Source organism: Phoxinus phoxinus, assembly GCF_949152265.1.
Source record: "Phoxinus phoxinus genome assembly, chromosome: 17".
NCBI lineage: Eukaryota > Metazoa > Chordata > Actinopteri > Cypriniformes > Leuciscidae > Phoxinus > Phoxinus phoxinus.
The window spans coordinates 31219139-31240368 of record NC_136892.1 but is presented as its reverse complement, the minus strand read 5'-3'; the positions used below and the strand labels follow the sequence as shown (position 1 = coordinate 31240368).

General features: G+C 39.9%; 2 protein-coding genes and 1 long non-coding RNA gene across 4 annotated transcripts in view; 1 reads left to right on the top strand and 2 right to left on the bottom strand.

Annotated features, from left to right (window-relative positions):
• The window catches only part of LOC306984769 (uncharacterized protein), a 41984-nt gene extending 36620 nt beyond the window's left edge, over nucleotides 1-5364 (top strand). Inside the window, exons 3-4 of one of the 2 annotated variants that reach the window (XM_079586459.1) lie at nucleotides 1436-1555; nucleotides 1677-5364. In XM_079586459.1, coding sequence (XP_079442585.1) covers nucleotides 1436-1555; nucleotides 1677-2548 — 992 coding nt within the window. In that variant the 3' untranslated portion in view covers nucleotides 2549-5364. The remainder of the gene's footprint in view (nucleotides 1-1435; nucleotides 1556-1676) is intronic. The other variant, XM_079586460.1, reaches the window with a different exon arrangement.
• Nucleotides 5365-11069: 5705 nt separating this feature from the next.
• Nucleotides 11070-14197, bottom strand: LOC306984785. Its single transcript, XR_013794622.1, has 3 exons — nucleotides 13692-14197; nucleotides 12804-12923; nucleotides 11070-12621 (listed from the first exon to the last, which is right to left on the bottom strand). It is a non-coding gene; the product is annotated as an uncharacterized lncRNA (long non-coding RNA).
• A 3022-nt stretch (nucleotides 14198-17219) lies between these two features.
• Nucleotides 17220-21230, bottom strand: part of LOC306984754 (uncharacterized protein) — a 35933-nt gene continuing 31922 nt past the window's right edge. The window contains exons 11-15 of the mRNA XM_079586410.1: nucleotides 20969-21140; nucleotides 20703-20873; nucleotides 18916-18983; nucleotides 18674-18717; nucleotides 17220-17529 (exon numbers count right to left, since the gene is read on the bottom strand). Of these exons, the coding sequence (XP_079442536.1) occupies nucleotides 17463-17529; nucleotides 18674-18717; nucleotides 18916-18983; nucleotides 20703-20873; nucleotides 20969-21140 (522 nt within the window). The 3' untranslated portion in view covers nucleotides 17220-17462. The remainder of the gene's footprint in view (nucleotides 17530-18673; nucleotides 18718-18915; nucleotides 18984-20702; nucleotides 20874-20968; nucleotides 21141-21230) is intronic.

Here is a 21230-nt window from a genome sequence, read left to right as displayed (position 1 = left end):
AGCGCGCACCTCATAAATGAATGAAACTCAGCGTAGGCCGATGTCTCATGATACATTAGCATTAAATATCTTTGCTGCATCCTTTCTAGAACAGACAAGGGCTTTCTCGCGGCTCGCATCAGCATTTACGGATGATGAGTTTTGTGATGCGGTTGCGGATTAAATAAATAATACCCCATTCGCGCAGCTCTATCGATAACAACATTGAACACTAGGCTACACAAATAGTATTTTTTTATTTTATTTAGGCGATTAATTTTCCATAGTGACATAGGAGGTGCCGGATCCAATAAAAAAGGTTCAGTATCCAACGTCGGGCGTGTTCCGGCTCAAATTAAGCCACGACACACGAGACAGTCTAACGAAACAAAATCACAGTAACGCAGTAACGCAGCCTCCTTACGGGGAAGTAACAGTAATCTAATTACTGTTTTTGCAATTGTAATCCCTTACTTTACTCGTTACTTGAAAAAAGTAATGGGATTACAGTAACGCGTTACTTCTAACGCGTTACTGCCCATCACTGCTCATGAATAAATGCAGAGTCGCTGAGGGCCAGCTGACGTAGAATCATGCCGGCAGCCGATCACACACACAAAGGCACGTTTCTACCTCACATTCAGCAAGTTTACTCGCATTTAAAAAACACCCGCGTTGCTGGTCTCCGCGATGTTCGATAATGACGTATCCTCTCCTGTGGCCTCCTGGGATAGAAAAGTATCCACCGGATGAGCACTCGAGAATCTGGGAAAGCAGAAGGTCATCCGGGTACTTCTCGCCTACTCTTTTATTAATACCGATGTTTCGGACATACTACTCCTTTCACATACTGTTTTCTCATGAATCCAAAAACTGTCAGTCATAGTTATTTAAATAGATTAAACAACACAAGGAAGTAACTGTTGCAGTATAATAAAGCACTCATTTGATGTTTGCCATTATTTAGAGCCTGAATGATGTTTTGCTGCAGGAAAGTATTTGCACTAACATCCTGGAGGGCCAGTGTCCCGCAGAGTTTATCACTATCTGCCCCAAATTTCTGGTTATCCTGAAGACTTTGATTAACTGGTTCAGGTGAATTTAATGTGGGTTGACCGTAGTGAACATAGCCATCTTGGACATGCAGGTCTGGAAGAGGAAAAGGAAGATCAGCTTAGCTCACGATGGTTTTTAATCAGTCTATGACAAACTAAAACTTTTAACTAAACCTGGCTGATTTTTGAGTTTCTCTATCATGAGTTAAAGTTAAAATTTAAATCATGAATAGTCTTTTAATGACTATTTGAGCAAACATTTGCACCTGGATAATTGCGAGTGATTGTAAGTGTGATGATCATCTGTTAAATGAGCAACAACGACCACAAATGACCACTCCTTCAGTCAGAGAGTTCGATCTGAGAGTTTAAATGCTGGGAATATTCCCATCTTCCCACAGGAGAAGAAGCAGCAAGCAGGAGGAATTACTCCAGGAGAAACTACGGACATACTATTGTAAAGATGGAGATTAAGGAAGAACCCTGCAGAATAAAAGATGAAGATACAGAGGAGCAAATAGGTTGGTGTTTTCCTTCATTCTCTTTAATGACTGATGAGGAACATTAAGATGAAAACTAAAAAAATGACATAGATAATTATTGTTGTTCTCTTTTCTCCTAAAAATGTGATGTTTGTTTTAGACCCAATGGAGGTGAATAAAGACAAGCAACTTCCGTTTCAAAAACCTCATTATTCCACAAATGGAGATGGAAACATAATTTCACAGACTGAAAAGTCTTTCACACAAAACCAAGCTGTAAAATCTGGAGTCAAAGGATCTTTCAACTGCTCTGAGTGTGGAAAGACTTACACAGATAAATCAAGCCTTAATGTACACATGAGGATTCACACTGGAGAAAAGCCGTTCTCATGCACTCAGTGTGGACAGAGTTTCAGTCGAAAAGGATACCTAACTGAGCACATAAGAATTCACACTGGAGAAAAACCTTTCACATGTAGTCAGTGTGGACAGAGTTTCACTCAGAAATTCGGTCTCACCAAACATCTGCGACGTCACTCTGGAGTGAGATCATTCAGCTGTGATCAGTGTGATAAAACATTTGTTGTGGAATCAAACTTAAAAACACACCTTCAAACTCACACTGCTGTGAAGCCTCACTTTTGTTCTTTTTGTGGAAAGTGTTTTTCACTACTGAAGTATTTAAAAGAGCATGAGCGTATTCATACTGGTGTGAGACCTTATGTGTGCTTTGACTGTGGGAAGAACTTTGCTAGATCCACTGCCTTAAAACAACACCAGAGAATTCACACTGGAGAGAAACCGTACAAGTGTTCACACTGTGGAAAGAGTTTCTCTCTGTCAAGAGACCTGAAAGCTCATGATAGTTTTCACACTGGAGAGAAGCCGCACCAGTGCTCTTCATGTGGGAAAACTTTCGCCCAATTATATACTCTACTGCGACATAAGAAAAAGTATTGCCCGAAGTTTTCTAATGAGCAAAGTTCATGTTCAGATCCATCACTTACAAATAATACATTTACAAGTAAATAATTTGAAATTCAGATTAAAGAGGTCATGAACGTCCTGGTTGCATATGCAGGGAACGGAGGTCGACGTCAACTGAATGGGCATCATGCTTAGGGAGCCTGTCTTTTTCGCACTACTATTTAATCAAGCCAATTCAACATTGGCGTGCGTGATTACACGGTGTGGAGGAACTCGACAGTGTTCGGTTTAAGAGGAAACTACCGGAGCAAGAATTGCGCACGTATCCAGTACTCTCTCCCAGTTCTTCGATCCCTCAAACGCACACGCAGGATGGCCTGTGGTGAGGAAGGCAAGAGATCTGAAGTACATGTCATTCAGGTCGAACGCTGCAGACCAAGATTGGGGGCGGGACATTCTGAGATGCCTCTCTGTGTAGTAACTTGGACGGAGGCTTTCGAGAATAGGATCCGTCTCAAGAGACACAGGGCCAAGATGGTCACGACCCACCTTATACTAGGTACATGAAGTACTAGGTACTATATCGTGTCCTTCGCCAGTAGGACAGCGACATGCACGCACAAGACAGGAGCACTGCTCAACACTAGGTGTGATGAATATCACTGAGTTTTCAGGAGTATATCTGCTCAACACCTAGTGTGAGGATTATCACTGAACTTGAGCGGGCGCTGGGCGATCATGAATCGCATAGCCAAGTCTGATAGTCACAATCTGGTCCGGACTGGTTGGGAAGCGACGAACCAGGCCCAGGAGACCACAGACGTACCCGAGGTGGGGCAGCAGTGCAACTCTTACCTGTCTCCACTGGGAGGCAGGGGAAGCATGAGAAGGCAGATGACCGGGTCCTCGAACCGCACCAAGCTGCCGGCTGGCACCAAGAGGGGGCTGAGGGGTGCAAGGCTATGCAGGGTCACGCACCACCAGACCGGCCCTCTTGGGCCAGTCCCTCACATCCACCATCTCAACCAGGCTGAGCCAACAATGGCGCTCCTGGACCACTAGGGTGGACTTAGCTAGACCGACCGCGCACATGAGCGCACGGTCTAGACTACCTTCGTGCATGTCCATGAGTGTCTTGGCCTAATAGACCTGCAACAACGCCATGGCATGCAAAGAGGAGGCGGCTTGCCCGCAAGCTCTGACCGTCAAACCTATCGCGAGCTCCCAGCCCTGCGAGGGGAGACAAGGATCCCCCAGATACAGCGGCCATTGGACATTGGCTCCTCCCTCAAGGGTAGCGAGGGGGCAAGAACCACTCAGGCAGTTAAAGGAGCCATCCATACTCTTCAGAGACATCCGATCGGCTCCGAAGCAAAAGGCAACTGGTGCGTGCGTCCACTTCCGTGTTTATACCCGCTCTGTGGGGCGGAGCATGTAATCACGCACGCCAATGTTGAATTGGCTTGATTAAATAGTGGTACGAAGAAGACAGGCTCCCTAAGCGTGATCCCCATTCAGACTACGTCTGACGTTCTCGACTGAAAGGGAACTGAGAAATCAAACCTTGAGCTTTCCACAAATAAGAGGTCTTCATGCTATAAGAATATCCTGTAAGTTTCAGAACTGAAAATTTCCTTGTTAGTCTAAAAACAGCTTTATTGTAACCAAGCTCAGCGAACGACTTGTTGTGGAATGTGCCTATATTAAAACTAGTGTGTTGCCACAAAACGATTTGTGAATGGATGCGTTTTGTTTCTCTGTGAATTTATTTTCGCTAATTGCGCATGTGTGGCATGCATTTGTGTAAAAATTGCAACAATGGTCTATTTAATAATAATACATATTTCAAATGACTTTTTTGCTGAAATTAGTTGTGAAGTTTGATTGTTTGACTAGGGGAACCTTTGGGTTAGGTTAAAATAATACTTTAGAATATATGAGGCATTTGGGTAACAGTGGCAACAGTAGTCTATTAAATCATAATCTATATTTCAAATAAATTGTTTAACTGGTTAGACGTGATGCATTTAGATTTTGAAATCTCTCTCTGCACAATGTGAAAACATGAGAAATAAGAATTAACAAAATTAGATTGTAAGGTACAACGGGGCTAAATGCACTCCTTAAGAAAAAGTTTACTACTCCCATAGTGTATGATTGCAGAAAAAAAAATTGTATTGAACATTTATGGAGCAATATATTTTGTGTGAAAGTAAATCCGCTGACAATCAATCGGCTCAATCGTTATGACAATAAATCAAGTTTCAGCCGATTATCTAAATACAGCGACATAAGAAAAAAATGTAGCTTGAAGTTTTCTAATGGGCAAAGTTCATGTTCAGATCCATCCATTACAAATAATACATATAAAGAATGTCTTTATTTTGACATTCAGATTAAAGGGGTTATTATGAACTGAGAAATACAATTTTCCTTGTGCTTTTGACATATAAGAGGTCATCATACTAAAAGAATATGAGTTTCAGAACTGAAAATGTCATTGTTAGTCCAAAATCCACTTATTGTAAACATGCTCAGCGACCGACTTGTTGTGGAATGTGCAGAAGAAGATCAACGCCTACTTCATCATCACAACTTTGGCCCATCCACTGGTGTGTTAATGAGATGACAAGGAGAGAAGTAAGATGCAGGATCAATCCACTAAAATAACATCACCTTCCAAAGGATCCTAAGGCCGCGTGTCCACCAAAGCATTTTTAGCCAGCTGAAAACACTTAGCTGTGGGCGCTTGAGAGTAGTGATGGGTCGTTCGCGAATGACTCGGCTCTTGTAGGTGAATGTCAGGAGCTGGCTCGCATATCTGAAGAGCCCACTCTATTTTAAAAAATGTAGCCTATAGAAATTAAATCTATGTAATAATGAAATAATTAATGATTTTAATTTAAACAACAAAAACCATTATACATTCGTTTCGACTGTCTGATCATACACGCGGTGTAAACCAATTATAGTGCATGAGGGAGGGCCGAGCCAACTCACACACAGACACACACACACATACAGTCAGACAAGCAGTCGAAGCTCGGAGTAGAGGAAAAACAGCTGTGAAAACAAAAGCAGGAAAATGAGTCAGAAGCACAGCAGCATTTGGAATGATGTAGAGAAAATGTCAAAGCACAGCACAAAACAAAATCTCATATAAAGCCGGTTCTACGCACAACCTTCATCGGCATATGCGAACTGTGCACCCAACAAGCTAGCGGAGCTTGGAGAAACTAGCAGTTTGCCGTTTGGTTAGGTTACTTTGGAGATCAGTGGAGAGAGGTACAGTTAGGGATGGGAACCGAGAACCGATTCTTCTTCAGAACCGGTGCCCAGTGAATCAATTCCTTGGAACCGTTAGCATGCCTGCGTATCGATTCCGCTTATCGGTTCCGCTCGTTGCAAATGTGTCATGACGTCACACACGCGCTGCGTTGTTTTGATTCAGAACGCGGCAAACATGGCAGAGGCAGAAGTTCAAGGCAGAAGTAGAGGCCTTTTTACGGGACGCCACGTTGCTTTCCGACAAGCCATCGCGTGCTATCTCACACATTCACTCGCACACATACATACGCACTCACTCTCATGCGCGCACACACACACACATACACACTTGCGCACGCACACTCTCTCGCGCTCACTCACTCACACAAACGCACACATGCGCGCGCACATACACACTCACGCGCGCGCACATACTCAGTCACTCACTAGTGCTCGCACACACTCTCGCTCACTCACTAGCACACACACGCACTCTCTCGCGCTCACTCACTCACACACAAACGCACACATGCTCACTCACACACACACTCACTTTGAGAAGTAGCTCACCTATACTTTTAGATTTGTTCTGAGGTTGCTACACATAATTTGTATACATGTGCTCTGTGCTGTGTCTTCTGATCAGATATTAAAGTGAGTTAATACAAACAAACAAATTTGTACTTATTCCCTCACCCAATGAGAATCGATAAGAGAATCGATAAGGAATCGGATCGATAAGCAATATCGATAATGGAATCAGAATCGTTAAATCCTTATCAATTCCCATCCCTAGGTACAGTAAGCAGTTATTTCTACATTTTATCCTGTATTTTATATTATATATATATATATATATATATATATATATATATATATATATATATATAAAATCTCTGTTTTCTCTTTTATCTATGTGACAGCCTCAAAAATGATACTCCTATGTAAGGGTCTGCAGCGAATCACAGCCAACCGCCAGAGAGAAGCAGATGTAACCACAGGACAGGTGATAGAGTTGATGGACACCCTATGTTCATCAATGGACAGAAAGTTTCATAGAATGGAATATAATCGCGTGCTATCAGAAACCGATGCACTTGACCCCAGGTTTAAGAAGTTATCCTTCAGTGATCCTAGAGCGATTGATGAGGCTCTTCAAAGAATCACCTCAGGGATCAGCAGGGAGGGACAGCCCCAGCTGGCTCAGACATCCGGGCAACAGGAAGCAGAGGGAGCAGAAGCACCAGCAGTGCCACAAACGTCTGCTGTTTGAGGAGAGATGCAGCACGAAGGAATCCCTCAGCAGATGCCATAATGGAGGTCCGATCCTATTTGGAGGAACCCCTCCAGTAAAAAGTGACAGTGATGAGCGCTGCGTTTTTTTACCCAAAGTTGAACATTCTTTCAAACGCAGAGGGCACAGCACCTGAGTGTTAAATGCACGCTCAGCGCCTCGTTACTCTCATATCGTTTTAAAAACGCGGTGCTCCCAAAAATACACCAGCCTCGTGAAAAAATACTTTGGTGGACACAGGGCCTAATGCTCGGAATGTGGTTATTTATTTTCAACAATGTGAATGCCTCAGGTGAGTATTATTTATTTGTATTCAGTACATTTCACTGTGTATTCTTTGGTAAAGACTTTTATAATATGGACATATATGATAGTAATGCGACAAAATGTAAGTAACTGAGATGTCAGATGTTCCTTGTCTGTTGGCGCTTTTCCACTGCATGGTATGGCTCGGTCCGGCTCAGTACGGTTCGGCTCACTTCGATTTTCCACTGCGTGGTACGACTCGGCACGTCACGGCTCAGCTCGGTTCGCTTTAGCTCGGTTTGCTTTTCCACTGCAGTTAGTACCGCTTCAAAGTGGGTGGGATTATAGACTGATCGTTATAGTTTATCCGCTCCTCGGCAACCAATGAGAGGAACGTCTGCACTTCGTCCACTGACCATGATTCAGCCATTTCTTTTTTTTTCTTTTCTTTTTTTCTTTAAGCAATTCAAGCTAGTAGTTTAAAAACAGGTGTTACAGCGGTAGCTGTTATTGGCTATTTAAATCTAGCGGGTTTGGTTTGGTGTCTCGTGTCGCAAATACAATGGTAGTGGCAATTCTGTCTGACCAATCAGTGATCTGCACATTTTAGTATCGGAACGGTACGTTTGGAACCTCAACATGGGTGGAACCATTTAAAGCGAGATGTACCGTACCGTACCATGCAGTGGAAAAGCGCCACAAAGTGAGCCGTACCGAGCCGAGCCACACTGTACCATGCAATGGAAAAGCGCCAAAGCGTGCCGTACCGAACCGTGCTGTACCGTACCATGCAGTGGAAAAGCGATGTGTCAGTAAATCACAAAACGGTCAACTTCACATTGTTTCTCCTAGTAGGATAAACTGTGATTAAATAATATATAGAAAGCGATCAAAGAGATCTCCCTCTACAATCGCTGGAGCTGTCAATCAAAAAGCACAAGTTTATCAGTGACTTCTGGACTCGCACCAAAACTCCCATTATAGTGAACGAATCTCTTATTTACATTGTGTTTGCACTGTTAGTTATGATTCGTTAGTGTGCAGAAATCGAGTTGCAAAGACCAGATTGCTGCATTCAAGCACTCAACATGTCCGTGATCGGCTACATGCTCATCACTGCAACCTTTCATGCCACGATCGAAATATAATGCTATAATCAGCACTTCACGGTTAGTTAACCTTGAGATCTGTAATAGTAAAAACGTGCTAAAGGTTTTCGAGTGAGTAATACTAGCTATTTCATATGCAAACATGTTAGCCAATCAGAGCAGTGGGCACTGAAGTCTCTCAGCAGACACGCCCCTTCAAACAGTGTTTAAATCAGAGGCTAAAGTCAGGGTAGGAAAATGCCTTTTATTTCTAAATTATGACAATTTTCTATGTACAAATCATACTATCATTATAAGTGCATTCCAGGAAACATTATAAAACAATGCAGTTCATGAACCCTTTAATCAATAGCTAGTAGTGAAGTTTGACTGTTTGTCAAGGGGAATCTTTGGGGAAGGTCAAAATAATAATCGTTTAGAAAACTGTGTTGCCATAAAACTATTTGTGAAGGGATGTATTTTGTTTCTTTGTGGAGTTATTTTATTATTATTATTATTATTATTTTCACCAATAGTGCATATTAGGAATTTGTGTAAAAGTGGCAACAATAGCCTATTAAATAATAATCCATATTTCAAATGACTTGTTTTAGATGTTAAGATGTGATGCATTACAATATTGAAGACTTTTTTTGCATTGAAATCTCTCAATGTAAACATATGATAAATAAGAATGAACGGAACTAGATTGTAATAATAAGGTACAACGGGTCTAAAAATGTGCTTATATCACTACCCCCATAGTGTAAGATTGCAGAATATATATTGTGAGTGACAGAGGCGTCACCGGGTTTTTGCGTAGTTTAGAGGGAAAACTTTGATGTCAAAATGCATACAGCTGGCAGATCTGCTATTTGAAGAACTGTGCATTTGAGACGTAAGAAATCAAAAGGAACAAAAACTAATGTGATTTAAATTGAGTTAAATATGTAATAATTTACATTAAGACAACGGGTTTAAATGTGTGGTAATAAATCATCCTTTAAAAGTAAAACTGCACCAGATTTTTCCATTTACATTTTTCTATTTAAATAGGCATTTACAATATGAGAGATGAAGTTCCTGTAAAAAATACTTCATCTCTTCAGTGGTCTAATACAAGTTATAAAAAGGATGTTGTTTAGTTATGGATGCATGCAATGCGTTATTGACCGCCATTTGATTTCTCATAGTTATCGAGAGAACAGCAGAATAAAGGTCAAACTGACAATTCTTCTACAAAATATGACTGTACTTGAGTATGAGAAAATTAATTACAAACAAGAACATATTCTCTGGAAGCCGGGCTAAATGAGTAAACACTGCTACTCCACACATGTGGGGATAGGATATATATTCCAAAACTTACTGAAAATACAGTATGAGAATAAACTGCACAATTACTAGAAATATTTACCTTGGATATTATACAATTTGCAAGCATACAAAATTTGTTTCCAACTCTAACTTTGAACCAATTCTCTAGAATGATGCATATAGCCTATTTGATCAGGATTTGTTTCATGACTGTGTACTCTGTGCTTTTGACTTTCATTTATATTTGGATTATATATATATATTTATTTTGTCCTCGCATTCTTTCTTGTGTTTCCCTCTCAGTGACATTCCCGACTGAAAGGCAAATTATGCAGCTCATTATGCGAGTCATTGTCTTCTCAGGTGTGAATCACAGCATTAAACATGATCATTCACGCCCCCGCGCATATTGTCTTTTAAACAAAACGTTTCTTACAAAATTTAAATCAATGTATTGTTTTATGTGAACGATTAGGCAGAATGATTTTCACATCACTTCACAGGAAAAACTCTAGACGAAAACATTAGGGATGGCTGACGCGAAACTGACGTTCCAAAGCTTTTCGAGATCCCGAAGCGCAGATGTTTCGAAACACTAGGCTTGTTTGAGATGAGCAAAATCTGCGCAGAACCGATCATCAGCGCGAGATGCATGCCGGTTAGAAAAGTGTCCGATTGCCTTCCGCCTGGCTCGGATGTCATGCTGACGTATGTCAAAAAACTCTGGCGATCGCAAGGCGGACGTTTCGGATTCTGCAGTCGCGCGCAGTCGCTCTCCACCGACTGCTGATCAAAAGCATGATGGGAAACGACTTGCTGACGACACAGCTTAATGGTCATTGGTTTAAACAACCATGATGTCTGGGATGCTATTTTTATGAATATTAATTGGCAGAAGGCATGGCTTGTTCCTTTTAAATTTTGTGTCACAAATAAAATTAGAGAATTACATCTAAAAATACTACATAACATATACCCATCTAATATGTACATTTCAAGATTTCTTGATATTAATAACAAATGTAGCTACTTTTTGTAAAAATGAACTTGAAAATGTAACCCACTTGTTTTATGGTTGTTCATACAGTAATGCATTTTGGAAAGAACTTGAGAATTATATATTATGTAAATTAATAATTTAATTATTAATAATGATTAATATGATAATTATGATAATTATATGATACCGGAATGATAATTCCGGTATTTAACACCTTGAGTCTATATTGTAGTTTGTTTTGGATGAACAAGAGTGGTGGACAACATTTTTTTGACAATGGTTCCTCTCTCGAGTTTTTGACTATAATAGAATTGGCCATGGACCCATTTAACATTGGAGTCAATGGGCATGTCCGAAAATGTCATTAAAACAGCCAATAACGTTCGTTTACAAAACTGTGCAACTCACCGAGTGATTAGTGATGTTAGTTGATGTTCCAGAAACAAAAAGTGTTGCGAAATACAGTTTCTGTCGTGTTTTATTCGTCATTTTGTAAGATCCCATTGTTGAAAAAATAGTTCCACAATAGCAAAATAAACGGATTGGAATCATATATTGCGACGATATATTGTTTATAATCATCAACGAACACCACTAACCACTCGGTGAGTTTAACAGTTTTGTAAACGAACATTATTGGCTGTTTTAATGACATTTTCGGACATGCCCATTGACTCCAATGTTAAATGGGTCCATGGCCAATTCTTATATAGTCAAAAACTCGAGAGAGGAACCATTGTAAAAAAAATGTTGTCCACCACTCTTGTTCATCCAAAACAAACTACAATATAGACTCAAGGTGTTAAATACCGGAATTATCCTTTAAGCTTTTCTTTAACAAAAAACGGCATGGACTCAATTCCGTCGCTCTGAGTACGTCACCTTCTTCGTTGCTCTGGTTGTAGCACTATCCTATTGCGTGCAGTGGGACTTTGAAAGACAACCGTTTATCCCGCCCCTCGGATTGAGCCCTGCCAATGGCGTGTTCCCAGACCTAACATCTTGATGTGGGTCTGGCTTGTCAGGCTAAACAATGCATTTATTTAAAGCAGAAACAAAGAGATCGTTGAAGTAATGTGAACATGTTAACAAATGATTCGGATATATAGAAAATTGTAGCATTGGTTCATGTTGATTCAGAGTTTTCTTCTTCTGAAGTCTTCATAAGAGGCTGGATCCAAACTGGAGCTGACGTACTCTAGTTACTTCAGGATGGGCATCCCGAGACAAAACAGAAAAGCAACTGGAACTTGGGCAATGGGCAACTTTGGGCAACCCTTTACCTCATGATCCTCTAGCTGAGATAATCGGGTGAATCTCTTCTCACATGAGGAGCACTGATACGGTTTCTCTCCAGTGTGAAGTCTCTCATGAGCTTTCAGGTGTGCTGACTGAGAGAAACTCTTCTCACAGTGTGAACACTTGTACGGTTTCTCTCCAGTGTGAATTCTCTGGTGTATTTTTAACTCTGCGTTTGAAGGAAAGCTCTTCCCACAGTCCGAGCACATATAAGGTCTCACACCAGTATGAACACGCTCGTGCACTTTTAAATAAGTCAGTTGTTTAAAACTCTTTCCACAGACAGAACAAACGTGAGGCTTCTCAGCAGTATGAATTTTAAGGTGTGCTTTTAAGCCTGATGCCACAACAAATGCTTTATCACACTGATCACAGCTGAATGATCTCACTCCAGAGTGAGAGAGAAGATGATTTTTGAAAGTATGTTTCTGAGTGAAACTCTTTCCACACTGAGTGCATGTGAAAATATTTTGTTCAGTGTGAATTTTCATGTGTTTCTTAAGATCTGATTTGTGCACGTAAAACAGTCCACACTCAGAGCAGGTTAAAGATCCTTCGTCTCCAGATTTTCCAGCTTGTTTTTGTGTGAAATTCCCTTCAGTCTTTGAAACGACTGCATCTTCATTTTTGAAATGATGCTGTTTGTCGTCATTCACTTCCATCGAGTCTAAAATAAACATCAAATTCCCAAAATTCAAATAAAGAAGGACAAACAAAGTTCATTCTTAATTTAACAGAAATCCAGTTTACTACGGAATCTAGTATCTAGTTTTAGATGTATTGTCATGTCTCAGTTTTCATCTTAATGTTCCTCATCAGTCATTAAAGAGAATGAAGGAAAACACCAACCTATTTGTTTCTCTGTATCTTCATCTTTTATTCTGCAGGGTTCTTCCTTAATCTCCATCTTTACAATAGTATGTCCGTAGTTTCTCCTGGAGTAATTCCTCCTGCTTGCTTCTTCTTCTCCTGTGGGAAGATGGGAATATTCCCAGCATTTAAACTCTCATGAACGGCTGTGATGATCATCACACTTACAGTCAATCACTCTAGATTATCCAGGTGCCAATGTTTTGCTCAAAATGTCGTTTAGAAACAATTCTACAAACTGAGTTTGTTTCGGGAAAGCATGACACAATATATGAAAACAAAATAACGTATTTTAAAATAAATGTAGCGCTCCCCTCAGTATGTATATTGATGAGGGCAGGGCTTTTGGGTTCTTTAAAGGTATTTATCAAATGTGTCTTAACCCTGATTAACTCAGTTTTAAATGTTATCTTGGATCTCTCTTTTAAAGTACACACATTAAATGTTTTTCTAACCTACCTATGAATTCACCTTTCTTAAGTTATAGTTTTAATAAAGATTTTTAACCATATGTGTCTCTCAGAATAAAATGATAACCTCTTTCCAGGTAGCTTAAATAATAAAGTAACACAACACAAGGTTTTAGAAAAATATATCTAAATTATTTACTCAATAAAGAAATTATTATCTCCAATGAAGTAAGAAAATTAAATAAGAAAATTAAATAAGGATTTGATTGTTCTGTTTTAAACCTTCAACATAAAATGTCCCTCTTTTTAAAGGAAAATACTGTCAATACTGTACCATATATAAATGCACAGACAACCATTTAAATCCTGTTAACCTTCAACTGGATTAATTCAGAAAACATCAATGATCCAACTTCAACATCACTTAAACCAACATGCTTTGTGGGCCCACACACACCTTAAAGCAATCTAAAGCCGGCAACCAAAATTATTATTAAACCTTTCTCCAACAGTCACAGGAGAAGGCTCAGCATCCGATCAGCATTTCAACACGAACTCCGTTGGTTTCTCTTTTCTCCACGTTTCCAGTAAAACTCACGAGAGAAGTCCTGGTTGCTCCAAGCTCTGTCTGAGTCTCTTTCTGTCTTCAGGTCGAACTGTTCAACTGAGGGAGTCAAACTTTAACTAGAAAATATCGTTCACTTGTAATGAACGGACTCCAGCCTATATATCAAGGTGGCTAATCGCTAGCATTAGCAGTTCACAAATGTAAACAGTCTCCGAACTTCGTGTAGAAATTCCTCCCGTTTCTCAATATGCAGCGTGTCACTGGTTGTCGAGGAAACAATCATAATACACAATTTACACACTAGTTTGTGCACTACTAATTCAAAATTTAACTCAGAAAATCTCTGTCACGCTCACTCTTCTGCTTCACTCTCTTGCCTCGTCGATCTCTGTGTCCAATCGCTATTAACCCCATAAATGCTGGTTTACACAGTTTTTAGAAATACTTTATCTTTTACATAAAACAATAAACCTATAATCATTTTTAAACTGCTTTTAACATTTTTATCATAACTTTTTGAATGAATTTCAACCTTTTTAAATCACACTATTTATATTAGGGATGTCCCGATCAGGTTTTTTTGCCCTCGAGTCCGAGTCATTTGATTTTGAGTATCTACCGATACCGAGTCCCGATCCGATACTTCTAATATGTACATAAAAAAAGAATAAAGAAGAGCGAAAAAACAGATCCAGGATGTTCCTTATTTTTTATTTAATTCACCTTATTTTAACATTCAACAACTCTGTTAACAAACAGAGCACTTCTGTGAGGTAGCTTAAACAATCAAGTAATAAATAACATAAATTCTTCACTTTTGGTGATGTCAACAAAGTGATGTCATGCCGCACGCGTTGCTGTTTCTGTGTGGAGTCAAAAGGGTCTAACTCTGTGCCATCCCATAACTATAGATGTGTTAAAAAATAATGAGAATATATATACATTAGGCTACATATATATCCGAGTCCTGATCGGGAGGTAACTTCCGATTCCGATCGAGTCTGAAACCACGTGATCGGGCTCGATTTCCGATCATGTGATCGGATCTGGACATCCCTAATTTATATGCTCTGACTTTTAAATGATAGACCTACTACAAGTATCACTTATAACCTAATGCTTTTTTAACCGGGTTACATAAAAAAAGATCGATGGATTCAAATAAAAAGCAATTAAAAACTACTTATAACCAGAGGTGTCAAATGTATTCACATTCATTACTCAGGTAGAAGTATAGAGGGTTTAAAAAGACTTCTGCAGAAGTTGAAGTATCAACTCAAGCTTTTTACTTGTGCATCTTTTTCAGCGATTTTTGAGTGAGCATACCAGTGAACACCCCTGACCACTCGGTGAGTTTCACGTCTTTGTAATCGAAAGTTTAATGTGTTTTAGGAAGGAATGTTCCAGTGCACATAGACAACCATTATAGAGGTGTGGGGGAAAGCGAAATAAACCTAAAATTACCGGGACAGGAGCATGTGTCCAAATTTTAAGCTTAACCGTTCTATTTCATCAGATACGATCTGTAAACAGGGCTTTAAGTGTAAAATACCGAACTTGTCCTTTAACATTTCTAAACCATAGGCCTATTTGGACCTACCTCAATTAAAACTTTAAATAATGTTGTTTGAGGCTGGTTGTGCAATAGCTTCATGATACAATGTTGCTCTTGTCACTGTTTGTGAAAGATGAGCAATAGATTATTGCTGTGTGATGTGCTTCAGTCTGACTATACATATCACTTTGTTTATGTTGTTTTTTTATTGCAAGTATATGTCAGCTGTATGATAAAACAATATGTCAAGTGTTATGTGTGAAGCATTTGAACTCAAGGCAGATATCCCTCTGGGGAGAATAAAGGAGGCTAAAGTGCATCATCTGCAAACCATGATATGTAAAAATTAAAACGTTGACGTAGGACTATAGCAAACACATCGTTGGAAAGGTCTCAACCTGGAGAGTAACATATGTCAGTCTGAAGAGGATACATTAGGCTACTCCTGCTTTGAAACATTGACCTCTGAACCTTGAACCATTCAAAAGACAACTGAAAACTCATCTCTTCCGTGAGCACTTGACATAAAAAAATAAAAAAATAAAAACTCTTCCTTTAATCCTCCCTAGTTTGGCTTATGCTACTCTGAGCAATGCCTGAACTTGTCCTCAGTTGTAAGTCGCTTTGGATAAAAGCGTCTACTAAATGTAAATGTAAATGAACCCAGTCCATCTTTGAAGGCTTGTCATTTAGCAACAGAAGGTGCTAAACACATAAGAACAGCAGTTATAGAATGCTCTGTGCCTCTGATGCCATGTAGATATGGTTACCAAAGTTTACCCATTGTAAGCACTGTCAAATATGGTAAAAAGCTATTTTCACCTTGAGTTCACTTTGAAATTAAATGTTGGTATGTTTTAGCTTACCTCGAGGGCATCCAAGATGTAGGTGTCTTTTTTTCCGCAGTAGTTTAAATTTTGATATTTTTAGGTCAAACCGTTCTTGTCTGAGGTAAGCTAAAACATACCAAAATTTAATTTCAAAGTGAACTATAATGTGTTCCCGCCGAGCGGCACATACGTCACTTACTGGAACAAAGCTGAGCAACGTGTTGCTGGTGACAAAACCAATGATTAGCCTATATATATATATATGTACATTGAAGCGATACTGGCGTTAAAGACCACCTGATCGCTGTCCGATTATGTGGGATATGGACTTTGAAATCGTCTTGCTCGGATCATATCGTAATGTTCTGTATTATAATACAGCATACTGTAATATTTCACCGGTAATAAGACCGAAATAATATTATTAAAATAAAGAAATGAATACCATGATAACATCTAAATAAATATTGATTGATGTAGCGTTATAGTTTTAAAAATATAAATAAACAACAAAGAAACCTAGCTTCCCTGGCCCATTTAGACTGAAATAATAACATTAAAAGTAAAATATATATATATATTATTGTCTTCTGCTTTTTACCCATCCGGGGGTAGACTTGCACACACACATTCAGTGCGTCTAAGTCAATGGAAGGCCACAGTGCAGCAGCCAGGGTTTCATGTGCCTGACCTTTAGGAGCCTTTTTAAAAAGCCTTTATAAACCTTCCTGAATTAGAAACCGTGCTTTCAAAATTGTAGAGGCTTCTGGACCCTCATGACCTCTGGTCCTGGTAAGCCTGTTCATTTATCTACCCCTGCCTACCTCAGCTACCCTTTACACAGAAAATGTATGGTTTAGCTGGTGGAATCAACTTTCTCTTAATGGTGTCAATTAATATGAATGAAAACATGTTCCACCTCCCTGCTCCCTACATACTTGGTGCATCATATTGCAATATATCATTTGACGCGTTGACAATTTCAGCTGATTGGCTAACCCACATGTTGAATGGAAAGACATAAACAGAAATATAGGTATACTTTGATTTATTTGAACACAGCTTTTAACAAAAAACAATAATAATAAAGACAAAAAACCAGCATGAGAGCATGTTAGGGTGGAAACCATTGAAAGTGTGTAACGTAACGTAACGTAGCTCCTCCTCGCCTAAAATCGTCACATCCGCAACCAGGATGGCTGTGCCCGTACCGGCGAACTCGACAACTCGTAGCAGGGATTTAACTCATATTGAATTATAGACCAATGGGTGACGTCACACATGGTTGGCACCTGGTGGGACCTGGCATGCCGGCTCCCATGTCGCCTCCCAGATTTTTCCACTGTATCAGTAACAAAAAAACAAAAAAATCACATTAGAGCAGTGAAAAACAGAGGAGCCATTTTAACAAGTTTCACAGCATAAATATTTTCAAAAAATATTGTACGGTCTTGTATTTAATTGTTTTTATACAAACCTATACATATAGTGCATTGTAACAGATAAACATCAGCCACTCTCATCGATAAAGTCATAGAAAGTTAACTAGCCAATAGCCGATATCAGTCAACAAGGATGATCTTGGCCGATACTGATGTATATATATCAGTGAATGTCTACTTCCGACATAGAATCACACAGGGGCAATTATGCATGGTACTGAAAAGAGCAAGTGGCTAAATCCTGTAGACAATATTTGACACTGCATTTAATCCATCCTATACCAATAGTGTAACCAACAGTGTAATTCATATACAGGTGGGTCTCCAAAATTACAATATTGTGCAATATTTCAAGCAATTTTTGTTGTTTTAATCTTGATGATTACAGCTTACAGCTCATGAAAACCAAAAATCATCAACTCAAAATATTAGAATAAAGAGGAATACAGAAATGTCGACCTTTTGAAAATAAATGTACAAATCTGACTTATCAAAAATGGTTAATGCATACACTCTATACTTGGTCTGGCTGCTTTTGCACAAATTACTGCATCAGTGTGGTTTGGTATGGAGGCCATCAGTGTATGGCATTGCTGAGGTGTTATGGAAGCCCAGGTTGCTTTGATAGCGACCTTGAGGTTGTCTGTAATGTTGGGTTTGGAGTCTATCATTGTCCTCTCTATGGGGTTCAGGTGAGACGAGTTAAGCACAGCAATACCATGCTAAGTAAACCAGTTACTAGCAGTTTTGGTCCTAATGGAAAAGGAAATCCGCATGTACATAAAGCCCGTCAGCAGATGCAACCATGCTCTAAAATCTCCAGGAAGAAGGCTGCTTTGACTGGACTTAAAACCTAGTGGACATGACAATTCTCTCAACGCTGTGCTTGTTGGTTGCAAAACTTTGAGACCCACCTGTACATTTAAAGTTGTGTGTGCTACAATATACATTCCAACCTTTATCCACCACCTATGAGATGGTTAAAAGTGGAAACAGAAAGGACATGTATGAAGGCAATATAAACCAATATAAAGCAGTACTTACCATGCAGAGCAAGGTAACCATTTCACCCTTACTTCTGCTTGCCCCTACAGAAAGACACAAACATATAATCAGGTTTTGAATTTCATATTTTTTGGGGCAAGGGCACTTGGCCTTCAGTTGAACATAATTGGACTCAAATTACCACTTGCTTAAATGGTCAGTATTTTGTGATATGTGAAATGCCAGATGAGCCACAGACAATGGAGAGATGATCAGAGCCTAATGAAAAATATATTTCTTACCTCATTTATCCTTCTTCCTGTTATGGAGTCATATTTGTAAACATTTTGGCTACTACATTTCTGGCAACCTTAAATGACAAAAAAAGACAAATGAATGAACCATAAATGTCCAAAACCTTTAAATGAAAGTAGTCAAGATAGTCCCTATCTCATCATATAATTAAAATTGAAATGAATGAAAATGTCAGCAAAGCCGAGCACAGCGCTTTGATGGGCGTACTGCTTTCGCTCTGGTCTACGGGTGCGCGCGCGCCCTTCCTTTACGAAACTTGTGACAAACCCGGAAGGAGTATTTTTGGCACAGAAATACTCCATCAAACATAAAACTTAATTTTTTTAACTTTTTCCATGTTTAGCATGGGAATCCAACTCTTTAACAGTGTAAAAAAAACTCAGTATGCATGAAATAGCATTTTACACCCCCCCTTTAACAAATTCTTTGGGGAACCAAAACATTAATACATAAAAACCTGGGGAACAACATTAACCATTGTCCTTGAACTTTGAAAACGTCAGTGGTGGGGGTGGGGGTGGGACTGATGACTGCCCACTGATGTGTGTGTGTGTGTGTGTGTGTGTGTGTGTGTGTGTGTGTGTGTGTGTGTGTGTGTGTGTGTGTGTGTGAGAGTGTGTGTGTGTGTGTGAGAGTGTGTGTGTGTGAGAGTGTGTGTGTGTGTGTGTGTGTGTGAGAGTGTGTGTGTGTGTGTGTGTGTGTGTGTGTGTGTATTCATCTCTCCTCAAGTGTGTATTGCTCATTGCTTTACTCCTAGTCCTAGAGTGTGTGTTCAGTACTGAAATGTATGTATGCGAGGACAAACTCCTTTGTGTATCAGACTGGCCACTGAAAATGACTCGCTATTAAAGCTAGGGTAGGTAATCCTGTTCAGAAACATTTTTTTTTTATACTGGGTGAAATGGTCCTTCCATTCTGATAGTAGTCAATACATTATGTGTTCAGAAAAAGGAATGAAAAAAAATCTGACCTCTGTAGCAGCTGTAGGACAGTAAAAACTCTGACCAATCACTGCCATTCGGTGCGAATGTAAAGAACCAATCAGATGCCTTCATGTCTCGTGCCCGAGCACCACTGCGTGCACAGCAGTGATGCGCGGGTCAATGTATAAACAACCCGCACCCGACCGACGTTTTCAACTAACCCGCCCGCAACTCGGGCCGCAAAAAAAAAGAAAGAAAATATTGTACCCGACCCGCTTCCTGACCCGCGTTTTTTAAAGTAGCTAGTAAATGCTCATCGCGTCATTGGGCCATAGATGGAGGAACTAGGGGTGCGCATTTTTCTGAATGCTGTATGATATAGTCTAGTGTTTTGTAATAAAGGCTTGATTTAGGATTCATTTATTTCGTTTCATTTTCTTAACAATTAAGATGCTGCATGTGTTTATCCAGTCTAATCGACGTGTGCGTCTCTCCCCTGACTTTCCCAACAAAAATCCCGCCCCCTTTCAAAAAAATCCCAATGCTAACAGTAGCTTCTCTGTCGGTGTAAGCCAGTTGCGTTACAGGTCGTAGGTACATGCAGCTGACTCCAAATGTGGATGCGCGTTCATGTTTGTGGGGGGGCGTAGCTTTGGACGGAGCACTGACAGGAGGGGGCGGAGCTTAGAAGAGGTGCCACTTTCAAATCTGGCTAGCTCTCCAACATTACCTACCCTAGCTTTAACTAATTGACTGTACTTAAATTTACCTGAAGATTTATGTATTTCATGAATAATGATTACAAAAAGGGAAAATTCATACATGGTGTGCTAAGACCACAGTTCACTTACACTTTCTTTTTTTGGGGGGGGGTTGTTCCTTCACAGGCTGGGGCTCGGGCTGGGCCTGATGCTGGAGCTCTGGCTGGGCCTCATACTGGGCCTCTGGCTGGGGCTCTGGCTTGAGCTGGGCCTGATGCTGGGGCTCTGGCTGGGGCTCTGGCAAGGTTGTCATGGAGTTCCCTACAATATTGTATGTGTATGTTAATTTTCAATATTTCCCCATCATAAAAAACCCTAGTTTAAAACCGTCATGACTTAAATTACACAAATCCTACCTTCTTTGATTAATACAAAATTGTAGGCCCTTCTCATGGTGGCCACAATGTTTAGATTATCCTCAGTGGGTGGCAGATGGGTCACCACATCGGCCACCAACTTTTTAGAGGCCTTTTCCTTCCTGGCGAAAAATAGAATGGGGATATAGCCCAATGCACTTAGTTTTTTAACCTGTAACAAATAAATGCAGACAGCAAACATTAGTTATTCCCACTTCTAGTCCTAAATACGTTTATAACAAGGGGGGGGGGGGGGTTGTTA